The following is a 21,019-nucleotide window of genomic DNA, read 5'->3' on the forward strand; positions in this document are numbered from 1 at the left end:
TAGATTGCTTTGAATAGTATGGACATATTAACAAATTTCTTCCAACTTATGAGCATGGAATATCTTCTGTTTATTAGTGTTTTCAATTTCTTTCATCAGAATTTTATAGTTTTCATTGTACAGGTCTTAACTTCATTGATTAAGTTTATTACTAGGTATTTTATTCTTGATGCAATTGTAAAAGGGATCATTTTCTTTTTTTCTTTTTTTGGAGAGAGAGAGAGAGAGTATGTGTGTACATGTGAGCAGGGGTAGGGGCAAAGGGAGAGGAAGAGAGAAAATCTTAAGCAGGCTCCACATCCAGCACAGAGCCTGATACGGGGCTTAATCTCACGACTCTGAGATCATGACCCGAGTCAAAATCAAGAGTCAGATACTTAACTGATTGAGTCATCCAGGCACCAGTGGGGTTGTTTTCTTAATTTCTCTTTCTGATTATTTGTTATTAGTATATAGAAAGGTAACAGATTTTTGTATATTGATTTTATATCCTCCAACTTTATTGAATTTGTTGATCAGTTCTAAGTTTCAGGGTTTTCTTTATATAATATCCTGTAATCTGCAGTTTTACTTCTTGGTTTCCAATTTGGATGCCTTTCATTTCTTTATCTTGCCTAATTGCTCTATAACTTCTAGTACTATGTTGGATAAAAGTGGTGAGAGCAGGCAACCTTGTGTTGTATCTGATCTTAGGGGAAGAACTTTGAGCTTTTCACCATTGAGTGCGATATTTGCTATGCATTTGTCATATGGCCTTTATCATGTTGAAATATGTTCCCTCTATACCCATTTTGTTGAGAGTTTTTATCATGAGTGGGTGTTGAATTTTGTCAAATGGTTTTTCTGTGTCTTTGGGGAGATCATATGATTTTTATCCTGTATTTCGTTTCACATTTATGGTGTTTCACATCGATAGGTGGATGTTGAACCATCCTTTCGTCCCTGGAATAATCCTACTTGTTCATGATGTATGATCCTTTTACTAATATTTTGTTGAGGACTTTTGCATCTATGTTCATCAGGGATATTGACCTATAATTTTCTTTTCTATAGTGTCCTTGTCCGCTTGTGGTGTCGGGATAATACTGGTCTCATAAAATGAATTTGGAAATGTTTCTTCTTTTTTTTTGAAAAGTTTGAGGGGAATTGGTATTCTTTAAATGTTTGGTAGATTTCATTTAAGCCATAGGTCCTGAGCTTTTCTTTGTTGGGAGGTTTTTGATTAATGATTTAATCTTATTATTAATAATTGGTCTGTTCAGCTTTTCTGTTTCATCCTGATTCGATCTTGGTAGGTTGTATGTTTCTGGGATTTATCTGTTTCTTCTACATTTCCATTTTGTGGATGTATAATTGTTAATATAGTCTCTAATGATCCTTTGTATTTCTGTGGTATCACTTTTAATGTCTTCTCTTTCATTTCTGATTTTGAGTACTGTCTTCTTTTTTCTTGGTGAGTATAGCTAATGGTTTGTCTATTTTGATTATCTTTAAAAAAATAACTTAGTTTCATTGATCTTTTGTCATCTTTTTAGTCACTATTTCATTTATTTTTACTCTAATCCTTGTTATTTCCTTCCTTCAGCTAAGTTTGGTCTTAGTTTTTCCTTTTTTTCTAGTTCCCTTGGGGATAAAGGAGGTTATTTATTTGAGCTCTTTCCTTTTTCTTAATATAGGCATTTATTACTATAAACTTTCCTCTTAAAACTGCTTTTGCTGCATCCTATAAGTTTGTTACGTTATATTTCCATTTTTTTGTCTCAAAATATTTTTTCTCTTTTGATTTCGTCTTTGACTCAAGACATTTTTTATTCATAGAAGAATGTTTTATATGCTTATTGCTTTAACATGTTTGGTGATCTGGTATTTAACCTCAGAAGATTAGAAGTAGTAAGTAATGGTCAAGGAATAGCTAGAGACTGGAACAATGGCAGAATCAAGGCTTGACAGCTGATAGCAAAGGAGGCAGTTCTAAAAGTAAATAGAAAAACTTAAATGGAAAGCATTCTAGAACTCTTTAAAACAAGGGTAAGCAAATCTCTGCAGACCTTAAGAATTTCTTTGCACTTAATTTATACTCATGATAATACTTTTGAGTCCTTCAAGAGATGTCAAATTAGGTTATTTATACCCCAGTTTTGAAAGGAAATATGTAATGTACTTTCATAAGCATCCTTTGTCTTCATAATAATTACTAAAAACTATTTATTTTTGAACACTTTGAACACTGTATATGATGTTATGCTAATCCTTTTACTTGCATTATCTAATTTATCCTTAGAATAATCCTGGGAGGTGGTTTATTATGTCCATTTTACTTAGGAGAGTTTAAGTGAGCAAGACAGAGTTTTGTAGCTAATGAGTGGTGGAATCTGGATGTTAAACCTATGTCTGCATATCTCTCTAAAAGTACCTGCTTTTTAGCTATTGCAGTGTGGTTCATTCATATGAATTAAATTACTTTGAGTTTTGCAATGCCATGCTATACTTTAAGTCAGTTGCTATTATCCCCATTTGAGACCCATAAATACTAAGTAGCTTAGATAAGATAATATAGCTATTAATAAGCAATACCAGAATTTTGTTGTTGTTAGTGTTAATTTTGTTTCCTTGCCTGGAGAATGTGCTAGTGAGAAACATTTCCAATACTGGATAGATTAGTTTTTACTGAAATAATTTTAGGTTTATTTAACTTTCTCCTTTAATTTTTGTTTACAGCATAGGCTCTAACAGCTAGGCTTTTCCCATAGGTTTCTCCCAAGCTAAATAAATTATGAGCTATGAAATTTAACAGAAGACCATGGGGGAGGAGAAGGGGGGGAAAAAAGTTACAGAGACAGAGGGGGGCAAACCATTAGAGACTCTTAAGGACTGAGAACAAACTGAGGGTTGATGGCGGGTAGGAGAGAGGGGAAAGTGGGTGATGGGCATGGAAGAGGGCACTTGGGATCAGCACTGGCTGTTGTATGGAAACCAATTTGATAATAAATTATATTAAAAAAATTATGAGTTATGAAGAGTTTTGAGATGCTTTGTTGAAATGTAATAATAATAAAAGCTAACTAGTTTGGAACACTTGATCTAGCACTTTGTTGGCTTTAACTGATTCAGTCCTTACAGTTGCTCTGTGAGGAATATGTCTTTCTGAGCCCTGTTTTACAATGAGAAAACTGAAATACAGGGAGGTTAAAAAATTTCACCAAGGTTACCCCTATCCTAAATAGGAATGGGATTAAAATCTGGTAGTCTAGGAGCTCTGGAGTCTGAATATGTGTCTTTTACACTATATAAAATACCTTCTCCTCAGATAACTTGAAGCATAAGTTTTCAAACTGAGTATAATCTATAGACTGTGACTGTCCTACCCTATATATTGTGTTTTATTTTTTAAAGTGATTAAGAATAGAGATTGGCATTACAAAGGAAGAAAAATGCATGTGACATTGAATCAACGGTTTATTTTGATAGTTAGTAAAATTAAGTGACAAGCTGTAATTTCATATTTATCCACAAGATGGTGAAATTCTCATTAGTTTTTAATTCCTTAAAACCCATATAAACTGTTAATTTATAATCTGCATTTGACACTATTTATTATAAGCACTTTAATTTCTTTTTACAGCCCATCTGCTGGCAAAGCCAAGATTAGAACAGCTCATAGGAGAATTATGATTTTGAATCACCCAGATAAAGGTAGGCAAAATTCCTAATTTTCAAAATATGTGGATGTGAATCTGCTTTGAATTTCTTTTCAGTTTACTTAAACTCATTATAAGTGATATATGTATACACACACACACACACACACACACACACACACACATACATACATACAAAATGGAAGATTATGTGCCACATGTATTGTGATTTTTCTTATAAATAAATATGCTTTTGGATTAGAGTTCATTGACCCACAGAAGTGGTGGGTTTATATCATAAGCTTTCAAGAATTTAGTTACTGATTTTTATATATGTGTACCTAACTACTGTTTGAGGCTCCTAGCATTTTGATTGGGAAAGAGAAAACATGAATTGTAGACTCTGTATAAACTGATTTGGGCATCATGAGTTATGTTGGTTTAACCTTAAACATAAAAACATAAGATTTAGAGGATATCCTCTAAATCTCTGTAATATGTCATAGATAATTCTGTATTTCTTAATTTTATTCTGGAAGGCTCTGAGGCTGAGCCATTTGTTTTTAACTGGCCAGGTTTTTAATGTAAATTTATCTTACAGAAAGACAATTATTATAACTTTAACTACACTACAGCTGCTTGAGAGAGAAAGCCCATATGTTCATTACTGTTTCTTCTCTAAAATAACAGATGGTAGAAAGTTGCACTGTATTTCAGAAGTCAAGGGTGGCGGGGGGGAGTGAAGGGTTTTTTGGAGTCTTATTTACAGGATTTCAGTTTTCTAATTATTTTGAAAAAAATTAAAAACAAATTTTGGATTTCTACACATCCTAACTCACACCAAAGTAGGGCATTCGTTTTGAGTTTTCTTACTTAATTATTTCCTATAAAAATTCTTTTCACTAAACATCATCATTGATTTTTGCATTTGCTATTCTTTAGTATGAATAAACAGAAAATAAACTTTGAAAAGAGGTTTTGCTTAAAATTTCCAAATAGCTTTAACAGTTACTGAAAGATCTACTCAACTATTACTTTGTATTGTGGGGTTTCTGAGGTAATCGACTCAGGCAGAAATGTGTTTAAAGTGCCTCCTTAAAGCCCTCTTTCTCCTAAACATCTTTGTCCCTTCCAGGTCAAGTGTGTGCCCTTCTCTGATTGATTGCAGTGGGATCAGGCACTCAGGTCTTTCAGACGATTGACAAGTTGTTGACGGTGCCTACTGGCAAGGAAACCAGTTCTAAAATGGATCTAAGAGAACATCTATTTTTAGCTACCTGTAGTGAAAGAAAAAAGAAAATGTGTATCTTATACAGTAGTATTCAAAAAATTACTTGATTTGTGTTGAGGTCATATATTTATCAGAGGTGGGATTGTTGATTGCCTGTAGCCTGCTTACTGATAATCCTGTCTGGCCCTGTGTAGGAGGCAGGATGTTAGGGAAGGGACCTGGAAGCAGGAGGCTGGTGTTTTTCTCTGGCTTCTGCCTTCCAGCCAGCATTATGGCCTTGAACACTTCCTTAAACTATCCAAATGTCAATTTTATGTTCTGGAAGATGAAGGGATTTATTTCTAAAGTCCTTTTGGTTATAGAATGTAATGTCTTTATATACCTATTCAATTAATGAAAAACCTGTAGTCTGTATTTTTCTTTCTTTCTTTTTTTAACTTTTATTTATTTTTGAGGGATAGAGACAGAGCATGAATGAGGGAGGAGCAGAGAGAGAGGGAGACACAGAATCCAAGGCAGGCTCCAGGCTCTGAACTGTCAGCACAGAGCCCAACACAGGGCTCGAACCCACAAACTGTGAGATCATGACCTGAGCTGAAGTCGGACGTTTAACCGACTGAGCCACCCAGGTGCCCTTGTACTCTGTATTTCTATTTGGATCACTTTTTTTTTTTTTTTTAAGTTTATTCATTTTTGAGAGAAAGAATGGGGAGAGGCAGACAGAGGGAGAGAAAGAGAATCCCAAGTAAGCTCCATGATGTCAGCACAGAGCCTGATGTGGGGCTTACACTCACAAACCGTGAGATCATGACCTGAGCTGAAATCAAGAGTTAGACGCTTAACCGACTGAGCCACCCAGGTGCCCCCAGATCACATTTTTAAGAAAGATACTTTTAATCATTTTGGATTATTGTACCCTTTAAGAATATGTTGGCAACTGTGTACATTTTGTCCATATAATTGCTCATTCACCCACAATTTTAAAAAACATTTGGAGTTTCAGAGAGTTCATAGACCTCTCAACACCCAGCCATATGCTCACAGTTAAGAACTCCTGTTCTAGGGACACCTGGGTGGCTTACTTGGTTAAGCATCTGACTTTGGCTCAGGTCATGATCTCACAATTCCTGAGTTTAAGCCCCACATCGGGCTCTGTGCTATCAGCACAGAGCCTGCTTTGTATCCTCTGTACCACCCCGCACCCCCGACCCTCTTCTGCATACATGCACATACATTCTCTCTCTCTTTCAAATAAATAAACATAAAAAAGAACTCCTGCTCTAGTACAAGTAGTGTGAATTAAGGAATAACTGGAATTACTGAAGGGAGAATATTCATAGATGATGGAGTTGGGAGATAATAGTCCATAAATCCTGAAATTGTCTCTTGAGAAGGAAGGTTGTTTTATTTTATTTTTTTGTTTTGTTTTGTTCTGAATGAGAAGAAGATAACAGATTTTAAACAAAAATGTCTCACTGTCCTCAGAGAAAGCCAGAAGTATTGGGGGAAATACGAGAATGGGCAACTCTTAATTTTGTCTCCTCTTTTTCTAATTCTTCACCATATTGCTTTGGCCAGATCAGCACTGACTGTTACATAGGTAGTTGAAAAAACTTAAATCCTCTACTCCATGCTTCTGAAATTCATGAATGTACCCCCACTTTATCCCCAAGTCACTTTTACTGCCAGCTAGTAAAACAAAGTTAGAACTTCAGATGTGTGATCAACTATAATTTGTCACACATTTCATTATCAGATTATGCAAAGAAAGTGACACCAGAAAAGTAGGTGTGGTAATGGCTGAAAATACATTTTTTGTAACCAGTTTTAAATAAGCATTCAGATGTGCTTTGATAAAAAGTAAATTTTGCTATTCAATTTAGGGAGATAAAATCTCAGTTGATCTAATGTATTCAGATTAGATTATGTTTTTTTTGAAATTGCTGGAGAGGCTAGATGTTTGGAAATAAGTAGTTTGATATTATGCCTCATGAATGAATATAGAAAGGAAGACAGACTAGGTAAATTTGAAAAACTGTAGAACCTCAACGATCTCTTACAAACTCTCTAATCCAGTGCTACTCAGAGGATAGTTTGCTCGTGCATGCAGGCCGGCTTGTCACCTGTATGCAGTGAGTTTCAAACAAAAATCAAAGTAAGCATTTAGAAGCCTCTGTAGCAATTTGACATTGTGGTGACATCCAAATGTGTGATACTTTTGTAATTTGTGAAAGTATCGGTCCACTACAAATTGGAAATATTTTAAAAGGTGCTTTTTTACCATAGTTTGAAAGACACTGATCTGATCAATGTTGCCTCCTAAGTCAGGACTGTTTCTGCTCATCCTGGGGAAAATGGCCTGTTAGCTCTCCTGAAAGATTTTTAGTGATGGAGAGCTTTCTGCTTTACAAGCAGCCTGTTGGTAGGCAGCTCTAACTACTAGAAAGTTCTTACATTTAGCTGCAGTTTACCTGCCTGCAGCAGAGATTCTCCGTCTTTTCTCATTTATGCCCTCTTTCAATAAACATTGTTTATTGTCACTCTTCTTTCACAGTGTTTCAATAAAAATTAAATATTGGGGCTACAGACAAATCAAAGTATACCAATGAATGGATTTCCCCTAATTACTCTCATTGTAGAAGAAGCTAAATTTGACAAATAGCCCTAGTAATAAGATATTACAATTTATTACAATATGTTACACTTAGAACATGTACTGCAAACATTTATAAAAAAGACATGATCACCAAGAGTCAAAATGGATTCACTAAGAAAAAGTGGTGCTTAATTAGCTTGATTTCCTTTTTTGATAGATGTACTAGACTCATACTTGTTTCAAAGGGCTCTTCTTTTCTTCCCCTTATTTCAACAATTTTAATTAGATTTAAGGCTGTGTATTTGAGTTAATAACTTTTTTAGTAAATGTATGATTTTGTTTTATCCACATTGATTTTCCTTGGTAAATAGATGATGTGATCTTTAAAACATAAAGAACATGGGTTATTCATCTTTATAGTCTGTATAGCTGACACTTGAACTTTTTTTTTCATGAGTAATGAATAAGAAAATGGATAAAAAGCAAGCATACAAATAAAATTTACAGGTAAAATAGAATTGGGATTGATAATACATAATGATCATATGAAATATTTTACATACTTATTGATTGATATGAAACCATCTGTAACTATTCTTTCAGTCATTCAGAAGGTATTTATTTAACTTCTGTAATGTGCCAGATGCGGTAAATCTTGGGGCTTTAACTGTAAAACAGGACAACTGGATCTTTGGCTTCATGGAGCATGAATTCTACTGGAGAGACAGACAAAAAAGAAGTAAACCTATTTCACATTGTGGTTAGTGTAGTAAAGGGTGTGAGAAAGAGGCAGCTTTACATACAGTGACTGGGAAGGCCTCCGTGAGGAGACCTGAAGGATGAAAAGAAGCCAGCTGTGTGAAGAATGCTTGTAAGGCCAGGGAACTAGCATAAGCAAAGGCTCTAGGGGTGTTTAATTACTTGGAAGAAGACTAGAATGATAGGGGTGTAATATGCAAGGGGAGAGAGAGCAGGAGATGAGGTGGTGTCCACATTTTGAAAACTGCAGGTGTGCTTTATGATAATGAAATGCTGTAGGTGGTGTGTAATACTTGATTCTAAACACAGTGGGAAGTTTCTGTCAGCTTTTAAGCAGTAGAGTGATGTAATTTACTTCTTAAGAAATTTTTCTCCTCAATCTCTGCTTCTTTTTCTTTTTTTAAATATACTCCGTTTTGAAGTATGCAAGCAGAAAAGTGCACAAATCATAAGTATATATCTACATAAATTTTTACAAACACACCTGTATAACCATCCCCTATGTCGAAAACTAGAACGTCACCACACCCCTGAAACCCCTTCATGAGCCCTTCCAGTTCTACTTCACTCTTAAAAAGAACCACTGTCTTCATTCATAGTATCACAAATTCGTCTTGCCTCTTTTGAATGTGTGTAGTCATTTGCACCTGGCTGCTTTCGTTCAGTATTTATCCTTGTGAGAATTATCCATATTGTAATGTGAAGCAATAGTGTGTTCGTTCTCACTGATATATAGCAGCCTTAGCAAGGTGGGCTCTGTGGGCCACCAGGGGTTCCTGAGACCCTTTCAGGAGCTCTTAGGTGAAACTGTTTTCCTTTTACTGTGTGGACATTTGTAATGATGTTGCAAAAACATCATTGGTGTGTAAACTGCTAGTGCCTTAGCACCAGTAAAGGCAATGGCACCAAAGTGTCCGTACACCCAGATGAGAAAAATGCATGTTGACTCCATCTCACATCGTATAGAAAGTTAATTCTTAATGGATTTTAATGTAAATGTGTGATACGAAACAGCAATACATCTCTATATTTCAAAACACAGAGTAGGTAAAGATTTCTTAAATAAGGCATAAATAGTACTTAAGGTATTTACAAGGAAAAATGTGCCTCCGTTTGTGAGAAAAATTAGCCTGTAGTTTTGCTTTTTTAGAAAGTTAATAGATTTTGCTATCAGGGTCACTCTAGCCTCTTAAAGGAATTGGCAGTGTTCTCCTTTGTTCTCTGAATGAGTTTGTGTAAGATGTGTTACTTCTTGTTTTAATATTTGTAAGAATTCACCAATGAAGCCATCTGGGCTTGGAGACTTCTTTGTGGGAAGGTTTAAAATTACAGATTCAGCATTTAAAAAATATACATCTCTTCAGATTTTCTGTTTCTCCTTATCCCTAGTTTTGGGTAACTTTTTTATAGGAATTTTTCCAGTTCACCTAAAATTTCAGATTGGCACAAGGTTGTTTATAATATCCCCTTATTACCTTTTTTTGTCTTTTAAAGTTTATTTATTTATTTTGAGAGAACAAGAGAATGAGAGCGATGGAGGGGCAGAGAGAGAGAATCCCAAGCAGGCTCAGCACTATCAGCTCAGGGCCCAACTCACAAATGGTGAGATCATACCTGAGAGAAATGAAGAGTCAGACACTCAGCTGACTGAGCCACCCAGGCACCCCTGCCCTTAATACCTTTTTAATGTTTGTAGTAGCTGTGGTTTTCACTACTTTTTCATTCTCAGTGTTAACGTAATTTGTTCATTTGTATCATCCCCTTTGTTCTCTTGACAGGTCATGCTAAAGGTCAATATATGTGTATTAGTCTTTTAAAAACTTATGGTCGTATTTTGTTATTCTGCATTTGTAAGTTAATTTTCTGTATCGTGAATTGTTATTTTTATTTCTTCTAACTTTGGTTTTAATTTGCTGTTCGTTTTCTTTTTCCTTTTTTTTTTTTTTTAAGTTTATTTATTTTGAGAGAGAGCAAGCAGGGGAGGGGCAGAGAGAGAGAGAGGGAGAGAGAGGGAGAGGGAGAGGGAATCCCAAGAAGGCTCTGCACTATCAGTGCAGAGCCTGACACGGGACCCAAACCCATAGACCATGAGACCACGACCTGAGCCAAAGTCATATGCTTAACCCACTGAGCCACGCAGGCACCCTGCTGTTCTTTTTCTGTTTTTTAAACTGAATATTCAGATCATTGGTTTTAGCTACCATTAGTTCAAAGTTTTTTTCTTTCACTCATGTGTTAACATATATTGCCTAATTTCCTAGTGACCGAATATTTTCTAGTTATCTGTGTTAGTGATTTCTGTCTTCATTCCACTTGGGAAGAGAACATACTCTGGTTTCAGTTCTTTAGAAGTTGTTTGAACCTTACTTTATGACCCAGCATATATATGGTTAATTTTTGGTAAGTAATCTGTGAACACATTGTATAGTCTGTAATTCTTGAATTCAATATTAAAGATATATGAGTAAGGTAAATTGTTTTGTCGATTAGATCTTCTATATCCTTGCTGTTTTCTTGTTTACCTACTATGGTTGTGTATTTGTTTATTTCTCCATTTAGGTTTTGTTTGTTTTGCTTCACTTACTGTGATGGTATGGTTATATAACTTGGGGACAGATAATTTAGAATTGTTATATTTTCCTTGTGGATTGACTCCTGGTTTTGAAATATCCTTCTTTATATCTAGTATTGCTCCTTGCCATAAAGTCTGCTTTATTTGAAACTGTAGCTTCCCCAGCTTTCTTTTGGTTAGCGTTTACATGGTATATCCTTTCCTGTCTTTTTCTTTCAGCCTTTTTTAACTTTTGAAGTTTGACGCTTCTAAGCAGCAGGTTTTAGTTTTTTAATGAGATCTAACAGGTTTTGACTTTTAATACAAGTATTTAGTTCTTTTATGTTTAATGTACTTATTGATGTTTGAATATATATATTTATATACATTGAAAAGAAGTTGTGAGAACAGACATTTTTGTCTTGTTTCTGATCTTAGGGAAAAACATCCAGTCTTTACCACATTAGTATGGTATTCTCTGTAGGTTTTTTTTATGGATGCCCTTTATCAGGTTAGGAAATCCCCTTCTATTTTTGTTTTTTATTCTATAGATGTAATGGATTCCATTAATTGATTTTCAGTTGTTAAACCAACCTCAGATCCCTGGGATAAATTTCACCTGGTCTAGCGTATAATTTTTTTATATGTTGGTATATTCAGTTTGCTAGTATTTTCTTGGGTTTTTGGAATACATATTCATAAGAAATATAGATCTGTAGTTTTATTGTGATGTCTTTGGTTTTAGTATCAAGATAATGTGGGCCTTATAAAATGAGTTAGGAAGTGTTTCCTCCTCTTCTATAAACTGTCTAGGCCTGGGCTTTTCTTTGTGCATAGTTTTTTGATTACTGATTCAATCTCTTAAGTTGTTATAGGTCTATTCGATTGTCTATTCCTTCTTGAGTCGGGTTTCAGTAATTTGTGTCTTCCAAGGAATTCGTCCATTTTATCTAAGTAATCCAATTTGTTGAAATGCAACTGTTCATAGTATTCTTTTATAACCTTTTTTTTATTTCTCTAAGGTTGATAGTAATACTGGTTTCTAATTCCAATAATTTGAATCTGTTCTCTTTTTCTTGGTCGAACAAGAAAAAGGTTTTTATTGCTGATCAACAAGTTAAAGGTTTCTTTTCAAAGAACCAGCTTTTGGGTTCATTGATTTTTCTGTAATTCTTTTTTTTCTGTTCTCTCTTTCATTAATTTCTGTTTTAATTTTTACTGTTTTCTTCCTTATAATTGCTTTGGGTTTAGTTTATTCTTCTCCTTACATTGTCTTAAGGTTGAAGGTTAGGTCGTTGATTTAAGATTTTCTTTTTTTAACATAGGCATTTATAGCTATAATTGCCTTGTAAGCACTGCTTTAGTTGTGCTCCATAAGTTTGAGTATGTTGTGTCTTCATTTTCATTTATCTTCAAGTACTTTCTAATTTCCCTTTTTTGACTCATTTGACTCATTGATTGTTCAAGAGTATGTTGTTTAATTTCCACATATTTATTTCCTAAATCTGTCCTTATTGATTTCTAATTTCATACCATTGTGTTTGGAAAACATAATGTGATTCTTTCTATCCTTTTAGCCTATTGAGGCTTGTTTAATGGCCTAGCATATGGTCTCTCCTGGAGAATGTTCCATGTGCACTTGAGAAGAATGTATATTCTGCTTTTCGGGGGGGCGGAGTGTTTTGTTCTGTAGATGTCTGTTAGATCTAGTTGGTATAAGTGTTGTGCAATTCTTCTGTTTTCTTGATCTTTTTTCTAGTTGTTATATCCGTTATTGAAAGTGGGGCATTAAATTTTGTTGTTGAATTGTCTGCTTCTTTCTTCATGCTGTTAGTTTCTGTTTCATATATTTTGGTCCTCTGTTGTTAGATGCATACATGTTTATAATTGTTATATCTTCTTAATGAATTTGATCCTATTAGGTGTTCCTTTTAAAAATCTCATTTACATTTTTAAAGTCTATTTTGAGAATATGCACTCTAGCTTTTCTATGGTTGGTTTTTTCATGATATATCTTTTTGCATCCTTTTACTTTCAATCTGTGTTTTTGTGTCTGGCAAACAGCATATAGTTGGGTCGTGTTTTTTTAAATAAAATCTGACAACATTTTGATTAATTGGATTGTTTAACCCATTCACATGTATTATTACTAATAATATAGTTGGATTTATGTCTGATTTACTTTTTGTTTTCTATGCTTCATGTCTTTTTTTTTTTTTTTTACTCCTCTGTTCCTCCTTTACTTTTTTCTTTTACGTGGAGTGAATATTTTCTAGCATTTTAATTTCATTAATTATTTTTTCACTGTTTCTGAGGTTTTTAAAAAGTGATTGCTGTAGGGTTTCTCATATGTACCCTTCCTTTATCAGACTCTGTTTCGTATTTGTACTAGATTCCAGTAATATTTAGAAACATTAGTCTTACATAGCTCTATTCCTTGTGTACCCTTTTTGTGGTATTATTGTTACACGTATTATATCTACTAATGTTACAAACCCAACAGTACGCTTAGTATTACTACTTCATCATCTCATGTTATTTCCTTAGTCCATATTAGCTTTGTTCCCACAGACCTCCTTTGTACTATTACTAGCAAATATATTTTGCATATGTTTCTAAATGTTATAGGTTCAACAATACATTCTGTATGTATTATCTTCTACCATTCATTGCCTTTTCAGTGAATTAAGAGAAGAAAGAAAAATATGTGTTTATATTGTCTTCTATAATTATGGAGATCTTTACCTAGTGTTCTTTGTGCGTGTGAATTCAGATTGCTGTCTATGGTCATTTGCTCGCAGCCTAAAGAAATTCCTCTAGTATTTCTTGTCAAGTGGTCTGCTAACAACAAATTCTTTCAGTTTTGTGTATATAGGATAGTGTTTGTTTTGCCTTCATTTCTGAATGAAGGCCTTGCTGAATTTAGGATTCTTGGCCTACCGTTTTTTTCTTTGAGGACTTTGATTATGTATCCCACTGCTTCTGGCCACCATTGTTTCTGTTAAGTCAGCTATCAGTCTTATTGGAGGGTTTTTTAAATAAGTGACACATTGTTTTCCTGTTGCTACTTTTAAAAGATAAACCTAGGCGGGCGCCTGGGTGGGTCAGTCCGACTTCGGCTCAGGTCATGATCTCGTGGTCCGTGAGTTTGAGCCCCGCATCGGGCTCTGTGCTGACAGCTCAGAGCCTGGAGCCTGCTTCAGATTCTGTGTCTCCCTCTCTCTCTGACCCTCCCCCGTTCATGCTCTGTCTCTCTCTGTCTCAAAAATAAATAAACGTTAAAAAAAAAAATTAAAAGATAAACCTAGGCATATTAAAAAGGTTTATGTGAGCAAAAATCTGTTTGAATTGAGTAGCACCAAATTGCAATTGGTTAGGAACACGCCACTGACAGGAGCTAGGGGAAATACTTGTATAGAGAAGAGGCAGAAGCAAAACAAAGAAATTGTTTGATTGACTACAGCTTAAGCATTTGCTTTATTTGGAAGAGTCTGGTTGGCTGTTGGTGATTAGTTGCCCTCAGGTTTCAATTTCTTAATGTTGAGGGATTTACAGGCTTAGGTTTTGGTTTGGTTATGTAGGCTACTGAGGCATTAAAGCCACTTCTGTACAATGGCCACCTTAATTAATTTAACACTGCTTTATAGATTTTCTCCTTGCCTTTGACTTTCAGCATTTTTACTGTGATGTGTCTGTGTTTAGATCTCTTTTTATTTATCCTTCTTGGAGTTTGTTGAGCTCTTTCGGTGAGTAGGTTATTGTTTTTCAGGAAACTTTGGACATTTTTAACCATTATTTTTTTTAAAGATTTTTTTTTTTTCCATTTTCTTTCTCCTCATCTTCTGGTACTCACATTACATGTATATTTGTGGTTTTAATGATGTCCCACATTTGTCTGAGAGTGTTCTTTTTTTCTCATTCTTTTTTCTTTTTGATCTTTGGCTTGAGTAATCTCAATTGCTCTATCTTCAAGTTCACTACTTCTTTCTTAGGCCAGTTCAAGTCTACTCTTGAGCACCTCTAGTGATTTTTCAATTTTGTTCTGTGGATGTATAATGGCTTCTTGGGAATCTTTTCCTATAAATCCAACATCTGATTATTTTCACAGGTAGTTTCTGTTGCTGCTTTTTCATTGTGTATGTGTGGGTCATACTGTCATGACCTGTTAATTTGTATGCCTCATAGTATTTTGTTGGAAACTGAACATTTTAGATTATGTATTGTAGCAGCTCAGGGTATTTGTCCACCCCAGGGAGGGCTTATTGTTTTTATTTATTTGTTTAGTAACTGGATTATTTTAGTGAAGTCGATACCCTCACCCCCCCACCTCCCCTTGTTAAGCTTTTTACACTGTTCCTCAAGGCGGCATAGTTTTGGGTATGCAACTCAGCCACTGTGGGATGACAGTGGTATTGGTCGGGCACTCTTCCTCTCTTTTCTTGATCACACCCAATTGTAAACTCCACTAATTGCTGACCAGTTGCTCAGTTGTTCTCAATAATGCACTGGGACACAAATTTCTCTTCGAATGAATGCAATCAACTAGTTGCATCTTTGATGAAACGGTTTCTGGAGTCAGTGTCTGATGTTTGTTCTGAACCCAGGAGGGCTCCTCTCTGCTGTTTGTTCCCTGTTTCTGTCCTGTGAACATACAGTCACTGTGTATGTTCACTAGATTCATGAATCTTCTCCCAGTTGCTTTTCAGAACCTCTGCTGTTCCTCCCTGTACCGTCCTTGAGAGCACCCTCCATGCTCTGTTGTAAATGAAGTCAGTTCCTTTGGAAAGAGGTTTGGGGCTCTCTGTTTCATGGCCTGTTTACTTCATAGGAAAAATATCTTCCAGGGCTCTGGAGTTGAGACTGGGAACTATGGCAGTCTTCTCTCCAAATGAAACCCCCGCTGTAGGATCTAAGCATGCAACACAGGGAGCAGTAGCCTGAGGTCTTCTTGGCTTGCCTCTCTTGTGTGGAACTACCACGCTTTATGGACTGGAGAAGGACTCTTGAGGCCCAGTATTCTAAAGGAGCCACGCTTAAGGTAGAGCTTCTGTATCACTTGCTTAGCACTTAGCCTCAGCAGCAGGCAGCTGGGGGAAGGAAGAGAAATAATGGAGATCATGCTCCTCCCAGAAAGAAAACCCTTTGTCCAGGAGGTAGGGAGAGAGGGGAGCCCTGTGTTTTTGGCTGCATCAATCCAGCAGAAGTGTTTGTCTGGCTGAGCCGAGAGGAGAGGAGGGAAGCTGTTTTGGTTCAAATACCAGTTTCCTGCCTTTCTTACTGAATTGTCGTAGATTTTCTTGAATAGATGTTTCTTTTTTACTTTTGCTTTTAAGACCATTTTCAGAGGTTTTAAGTGGCTGGGGTTATTTACATAGTTTTCACCGGTTCCACTGGGGAGCAGATCAGTGGAACTCCTCATGCCAGAAGTCCATCTGTCTCCGCATGATTTTAACATCTTTCTTTTAAGAATTGTGGGTAGCCTTTAAGGATCCTTCAAATCAGCAGATGGTAATACTTTTTACTTCTGTCTTAACAGGTTTGGAATGTAGACATTCATAAGTTTTAATGAAGGTTAAAGAATATGTAAAAACCCATGAAAAGATCTACCTAAGGAAAGCCCAAGGATATAAGGGAACTTGTATTTTCTTAATCCTCAGATTGGTGTGCTAATTATGAAACTCACATTAGTAACAATTATTCTACTTAATTAGATATAGTTATTAAGTTATAACTAATATTATTAGTTATATATAATTATTAATAATTATACCTAACTTTGAAACACTTACTAATTATAGAATATTTATTTTCTTTTGTACTTGTTAGGATTTCTTACTCCGCTGTTTTGCAGATATTTATTTTTTAAAGCACCTACTCGTGACACTCTTGTTACTGTTTTCCATATCTTTGGGTCTTTGGAGTGGTTTTTCTTCTATGAAGCTGGTACCTGATGCAAGAAAAATAATATGGGGTACCTGGATGGGCTTGGTCAGTTAAGTGTTTGACTCTTGATTTCAGCTCAGGTCATGATCTCACACGTTGGTGAGTTTGAGCCCTGTGTCTAGCTCTATGCTGACAATGTGAAGGTTGCTTGAGGTTCTCTTTCTGCCTCTCTCTGTCACTCCCTTGTTGTCTCTTTCTCTCAAAATTAATAAACTTAAAGAAAAACTTTTAAGAAAATAATAGATAGTAACTCATCACTTTTTCTACTCCTCCACAAAGAGTACCTCAAACCCCATCGGTGTACTCAGAGCTGTGTTGATAATACAGAGATATAAGGTTGTTCTTCAAGGTATTTATTATCTAATGGGTACATTAGATATATACTTCAAGTGATAAATCACACTCACGATTTCAATCTTCTCTAGAAGGAAGGGGATGGCCTAGGATGGGATTATGGGCTTGAAGAAAGCAGAAAAGGTCTACAACAACCACATGTTCGATACGATAGGAATTTAAAACCCAAGAAATCTTGTAAACAAAATGGTGTGGTATGGTGATCAAGAAGATTGCCAGCTTGGGGTACCTGGCTGGCCCAGTCAGTGGAGTGTATGACTCTTGATCTTGGGATTGTCGGTTTGACCCCACGTTGGGTAGAGAGATTACTTTAAAATCTTTTAAAAGAATATGGGCAGCTCAGGAGCCAGGCTTCCTAGGAATCCTGGTTCCACTTCATATGAACTCTGTGGCTGGTGTTGGGCAACTTACTACACTTTGTTTTGTGATTTAGACTCTTTAATTTATGAAAATAGAATTGGAAACACCAAATAATGCCTAGTCACTACCCTCATCATCATGGTCTTGATCATAGGTTTGTTGAACCTAGTGATTTTTGGACAGTATGAGTTTGTAGTGTCATCAGACTGCAGGAGGTCGACATACCTCAGTAAATTTTTCAATAAGCTTTTCAAAATTGAAATATACATTCATGAAAGTACATAGATGATAAGTATACAACTCAATGAATTGTCACAAAATGAATTCATTTATGCAGCTATTACCCAGATTAAGAAATAAAACCATACAAATCTCTCCTCAGGTACTTTTCCTGTCATTCCCCACTCCTTAGAGGTGACCACTGTCAGGCTTTTATAGCCATAGATTAGCTTTGCCTTTTTTTGAATGTCATGTAAGTGGAATCCTGTAGTGTGCAGTCTTCCGTATTCATCTTCTTTCATTTATTATCTTTGTGAGATTCATTTATGTAGCAGTGAATGTTATAGAAATGATTCATTCATTTGTATTGCTGTATAGTATTCCATGGTACGAATATATATTCTCCATTTATTCATTTTTTGTTGTGTTGTCTCCTTTTCTTATTGACGTTTGAGAACATTATATATTCTAACATTCCAGACATGAGTCTTTTGTGTTGTAAGTATCTTCTCTCTGTGTCTTGCTTTTGCCTCTTAATGGTGTCCATTTATTGAACAGAAATTCTTAATTTTAGGGGTGTGTGGGTGGTTCAGTTGGCTAAGCATCTGACTCTTGATTTCAGCTCAGGTCATGATCTCCTGGTTTGTGAGATTGAGCCCCGTGTCAGGCTCTGCACTGACACCACAGAGCCTGCTTGGGATTCTCTCTCTCCCTCTCTCTCTGTCCCTCCCCAACTCATGCACACCTGCACACATTCTCTCTCTCTCAAAATAATTAAATAAACTTAAGAAAAAAATATCAATGTTAATAAAGTCCAGTTTGTCAGATTTTTCCTTTATACCTAGTGCATTTTTTATCTGTTTACGAAATTTTTGCCTGTCTCAAGGTCATGAAGATAATTTCTGAAATCTTTTACCTGACATAATTGTATTTGTAATACACTGGAATCAATTTTTGTATATGGTGTGAGATAAGGGGAAAGTTTCAATTTGTATTTAAGTAGGCTCCACGCCCTGTGCAGAGCCCAGTGTGGGCTTTTTTTCTGTCTGCTAATTGCTAAATGAGCATGTTACGATTTCAATATCCAGAGTGCATATCAATCAATTACAGGTTATATTTGAATTCAATTAATATTTTAATATTTGTTGAGGACATGCAGAATGTCTGGCATTGCCTTGGTAACTCTAAACATTTAAACAGCTTTCCAAGATTGACATTACCTAAGTTAAGATCATTTTCAAAGATAATCATGAAATCAGTTTATTTCATAACCAAGTGCATATGGAAACTTTCATCAACGTTGCTTGTAATTCTTACTGTATATTCAAGGACACTCCTTGATACATTCCATGAGTGTTTATAGCAGTTCAAATCTTGATGTAAAAATGTCATTATTATCCTCAAGGGCAAAAAGCTAAATATAGCTTCCTCCAGCATTGCCCTTTCTGCTATAACCATGTTTGTTGATTTGTTTCCCTGCTTTTTTATTCCTATATAAGTGGGTGGTATCATATTAATAAAAGGCTTGGATAAAACCTGGACAATTTACACACCAATGCTATCTAGGTGTATTTTGTTTTTTTGTAAGCTAGTGAGGTCTTATGAGGTTTTCAAAAGCCGTAGATGGTTTGTACTCAAGGGGAGAATAAAAAAATAAAAACAAACAGAGAGATAGGTGAACCATAATATGATTGTTAGCTCAAGCATTAAGCAGTAAAAATTTTCAGGGGTAGAAATGAGAAGGCATATAATGCTTAAATAGCCTAATGTGACTGTTTGGGGCTAGTATTTTTGTATGTCAGTTAGGTTCTGTTTGTGATTTATAATGATTCTGAGTTTGAAAATCAGCTCAATTTCCTTCTTACTATTTGCATTAGAAAGAATTCTAAAAAAAAGAACTGATGTAATTTCATTTTAGGGTACAGTGAATCTAATGTATGTAATCTAATCTTATGTATACTCAAGTATACATAAGTATCCTAATAGGATTATTTTGGAGAACAGAGAGCATTTCCTTTAAACATTATTTTTATTACCACTCATCTATTAGTTCATTCATCTACATTAGGAAATATGATTTTTAGGATTGGATAGTACATAGTTGATTTTCTAACATGTTTTTCATTTTTGTGGGAATGTATGGTTTGATACATCTCTAAAAGTTCCTGTGGATTGCTTTACCTCCTTCAGAAAGATACCTTCCTTCATAGATGAATATTCTTCTCTTTACAGAAAAAAAGTCTTGGACAGAGACCATTATTTTATTTACCTAACCATCCACTTAATTTCAGAAAATTCTGTGATCAAATATTTGAATGGCAGTGTCTGACCAATGAAATGTTTGAGTGTTTTTCAAATTATTCCTGATCATAGCTTTCTTTCATTATTTTCCTCAGAGGTTATCTTTGATTGTTGGGTATCTGTAGTGCTTCACTAAACAAATTTAATTTATGCTGTTATGATTTCTACTTAGCTGGTAAAATAATTTGTCAACAGGATGAATGTGTGGGAAAATATCAGAGGATTCCAATTACGAGTGTTTTTCTTTATTTGAGACTTAAAAACGTCAGTGATGAAGTTTTAATCCATTTGTTTTTTCTTTGTCCTCCTAGGTGGATCTCCTTACTTAGCAACCAAAATAAATGAAGCAAAAGACTTGCTGGAAGCAACCACCAAACATTGATTGATGCCCAAGAAGCACTCTGAAGGAAGAGAAGGGGGAATTTAAAGCAAGAAAGTCCTGCAAATTAATCTAAGCCACGACCTTCACAATTTCCGTACATGTATTGACCACAATCATTTATTTCAATATTAAGGTATATGATAATAAAATATTAATAATCTATCTGTTTATTATCTTTTAAAGGAACACTCTGCTTATTTTCCTCCTTTCTCTGTGGTAGTTACACAGTGTAAGATTTTTGTTCATTAGTCCTAAGGTCCCCCAGCTCCCCTCCCTCACTCAAGTGTCATCATCAGTAATGTGGGATTTGTGAGCAATTAGTAGAGATTTTCTTGCTGCTTCTATTTATATTCACACTGTCCCTTGTTTCCTCAGAGGACTTTAGTACTCTGCCTGTGTAAGGTGCTTTACATGTTTTGAGATCAAACACTGACTGCCATCCCATGGGGAAATGATCGGAAACTCAATCGAATTTACTAAATGGTGTTTTGTAAAGTAGTGGTTAGGACTTGTTAAAGAACTCTGTTCTCTCTGAGACCCTATAAGTGAAGCATGAGAACTTGGAGAGCTACTAAAATGATTAAAGATTTGCAAAATGAGCCCTGTGAGGAAAGGCTGAAAAGACGTAGGAAAAGTCTGAGGAATTTGTCTTTAATTATAGCCTTCCAGTACTGTATATTTATTC

General features: G+C 35.3%; 1 protein-coding gene across 1 annotated transcript in view; it reads left to right on the forward strand.

Annotated features, from left to right (window-relative positions):
- Window positions 1-20,496, forward strand: part of DNAJC15 (DnaJ heat shock protein family (Hsp40) member C15) — a 68,582-nt gene extending 48,086 nt beyond the window's left edge. The window contains exons 5-6 of the mRNA XM_019447462.2: window positions 3,623-3,693; window positions 20,264-20,496. Of these exons, the coding sequence (XP_019303007.1) occupies window positions 3,623-3,693; window positions 20,264-20,334 (142 nt within the window). The 3' untranslated portion in view covers window positions 20,335-20,496. The remainder of the gene's footprint in view (window positions 1-3,622; window positions 3,694-20,263) is intronic.
- The last annotated feature ends 523 nt before the right edge of the window (window positions 20,497-21,019 follow it).

Source organism: Panthera pardus, unplaced genomic scaffold (assembly GCF_024362965.1).
Source record: "Panthera pardus isolate Hobbes unplaced genomic scaffold, ASM2436296v1 HiC_scaffold_1, whole genome shotgun sequence".
In the NCBI taxonomy this organism is placed as follows: domain Eukaryota; kingdom Metazoa; phylum Chordata; class Mammalia; order Carnivora; family Felidae; genus Panthera; species Panthera pardus.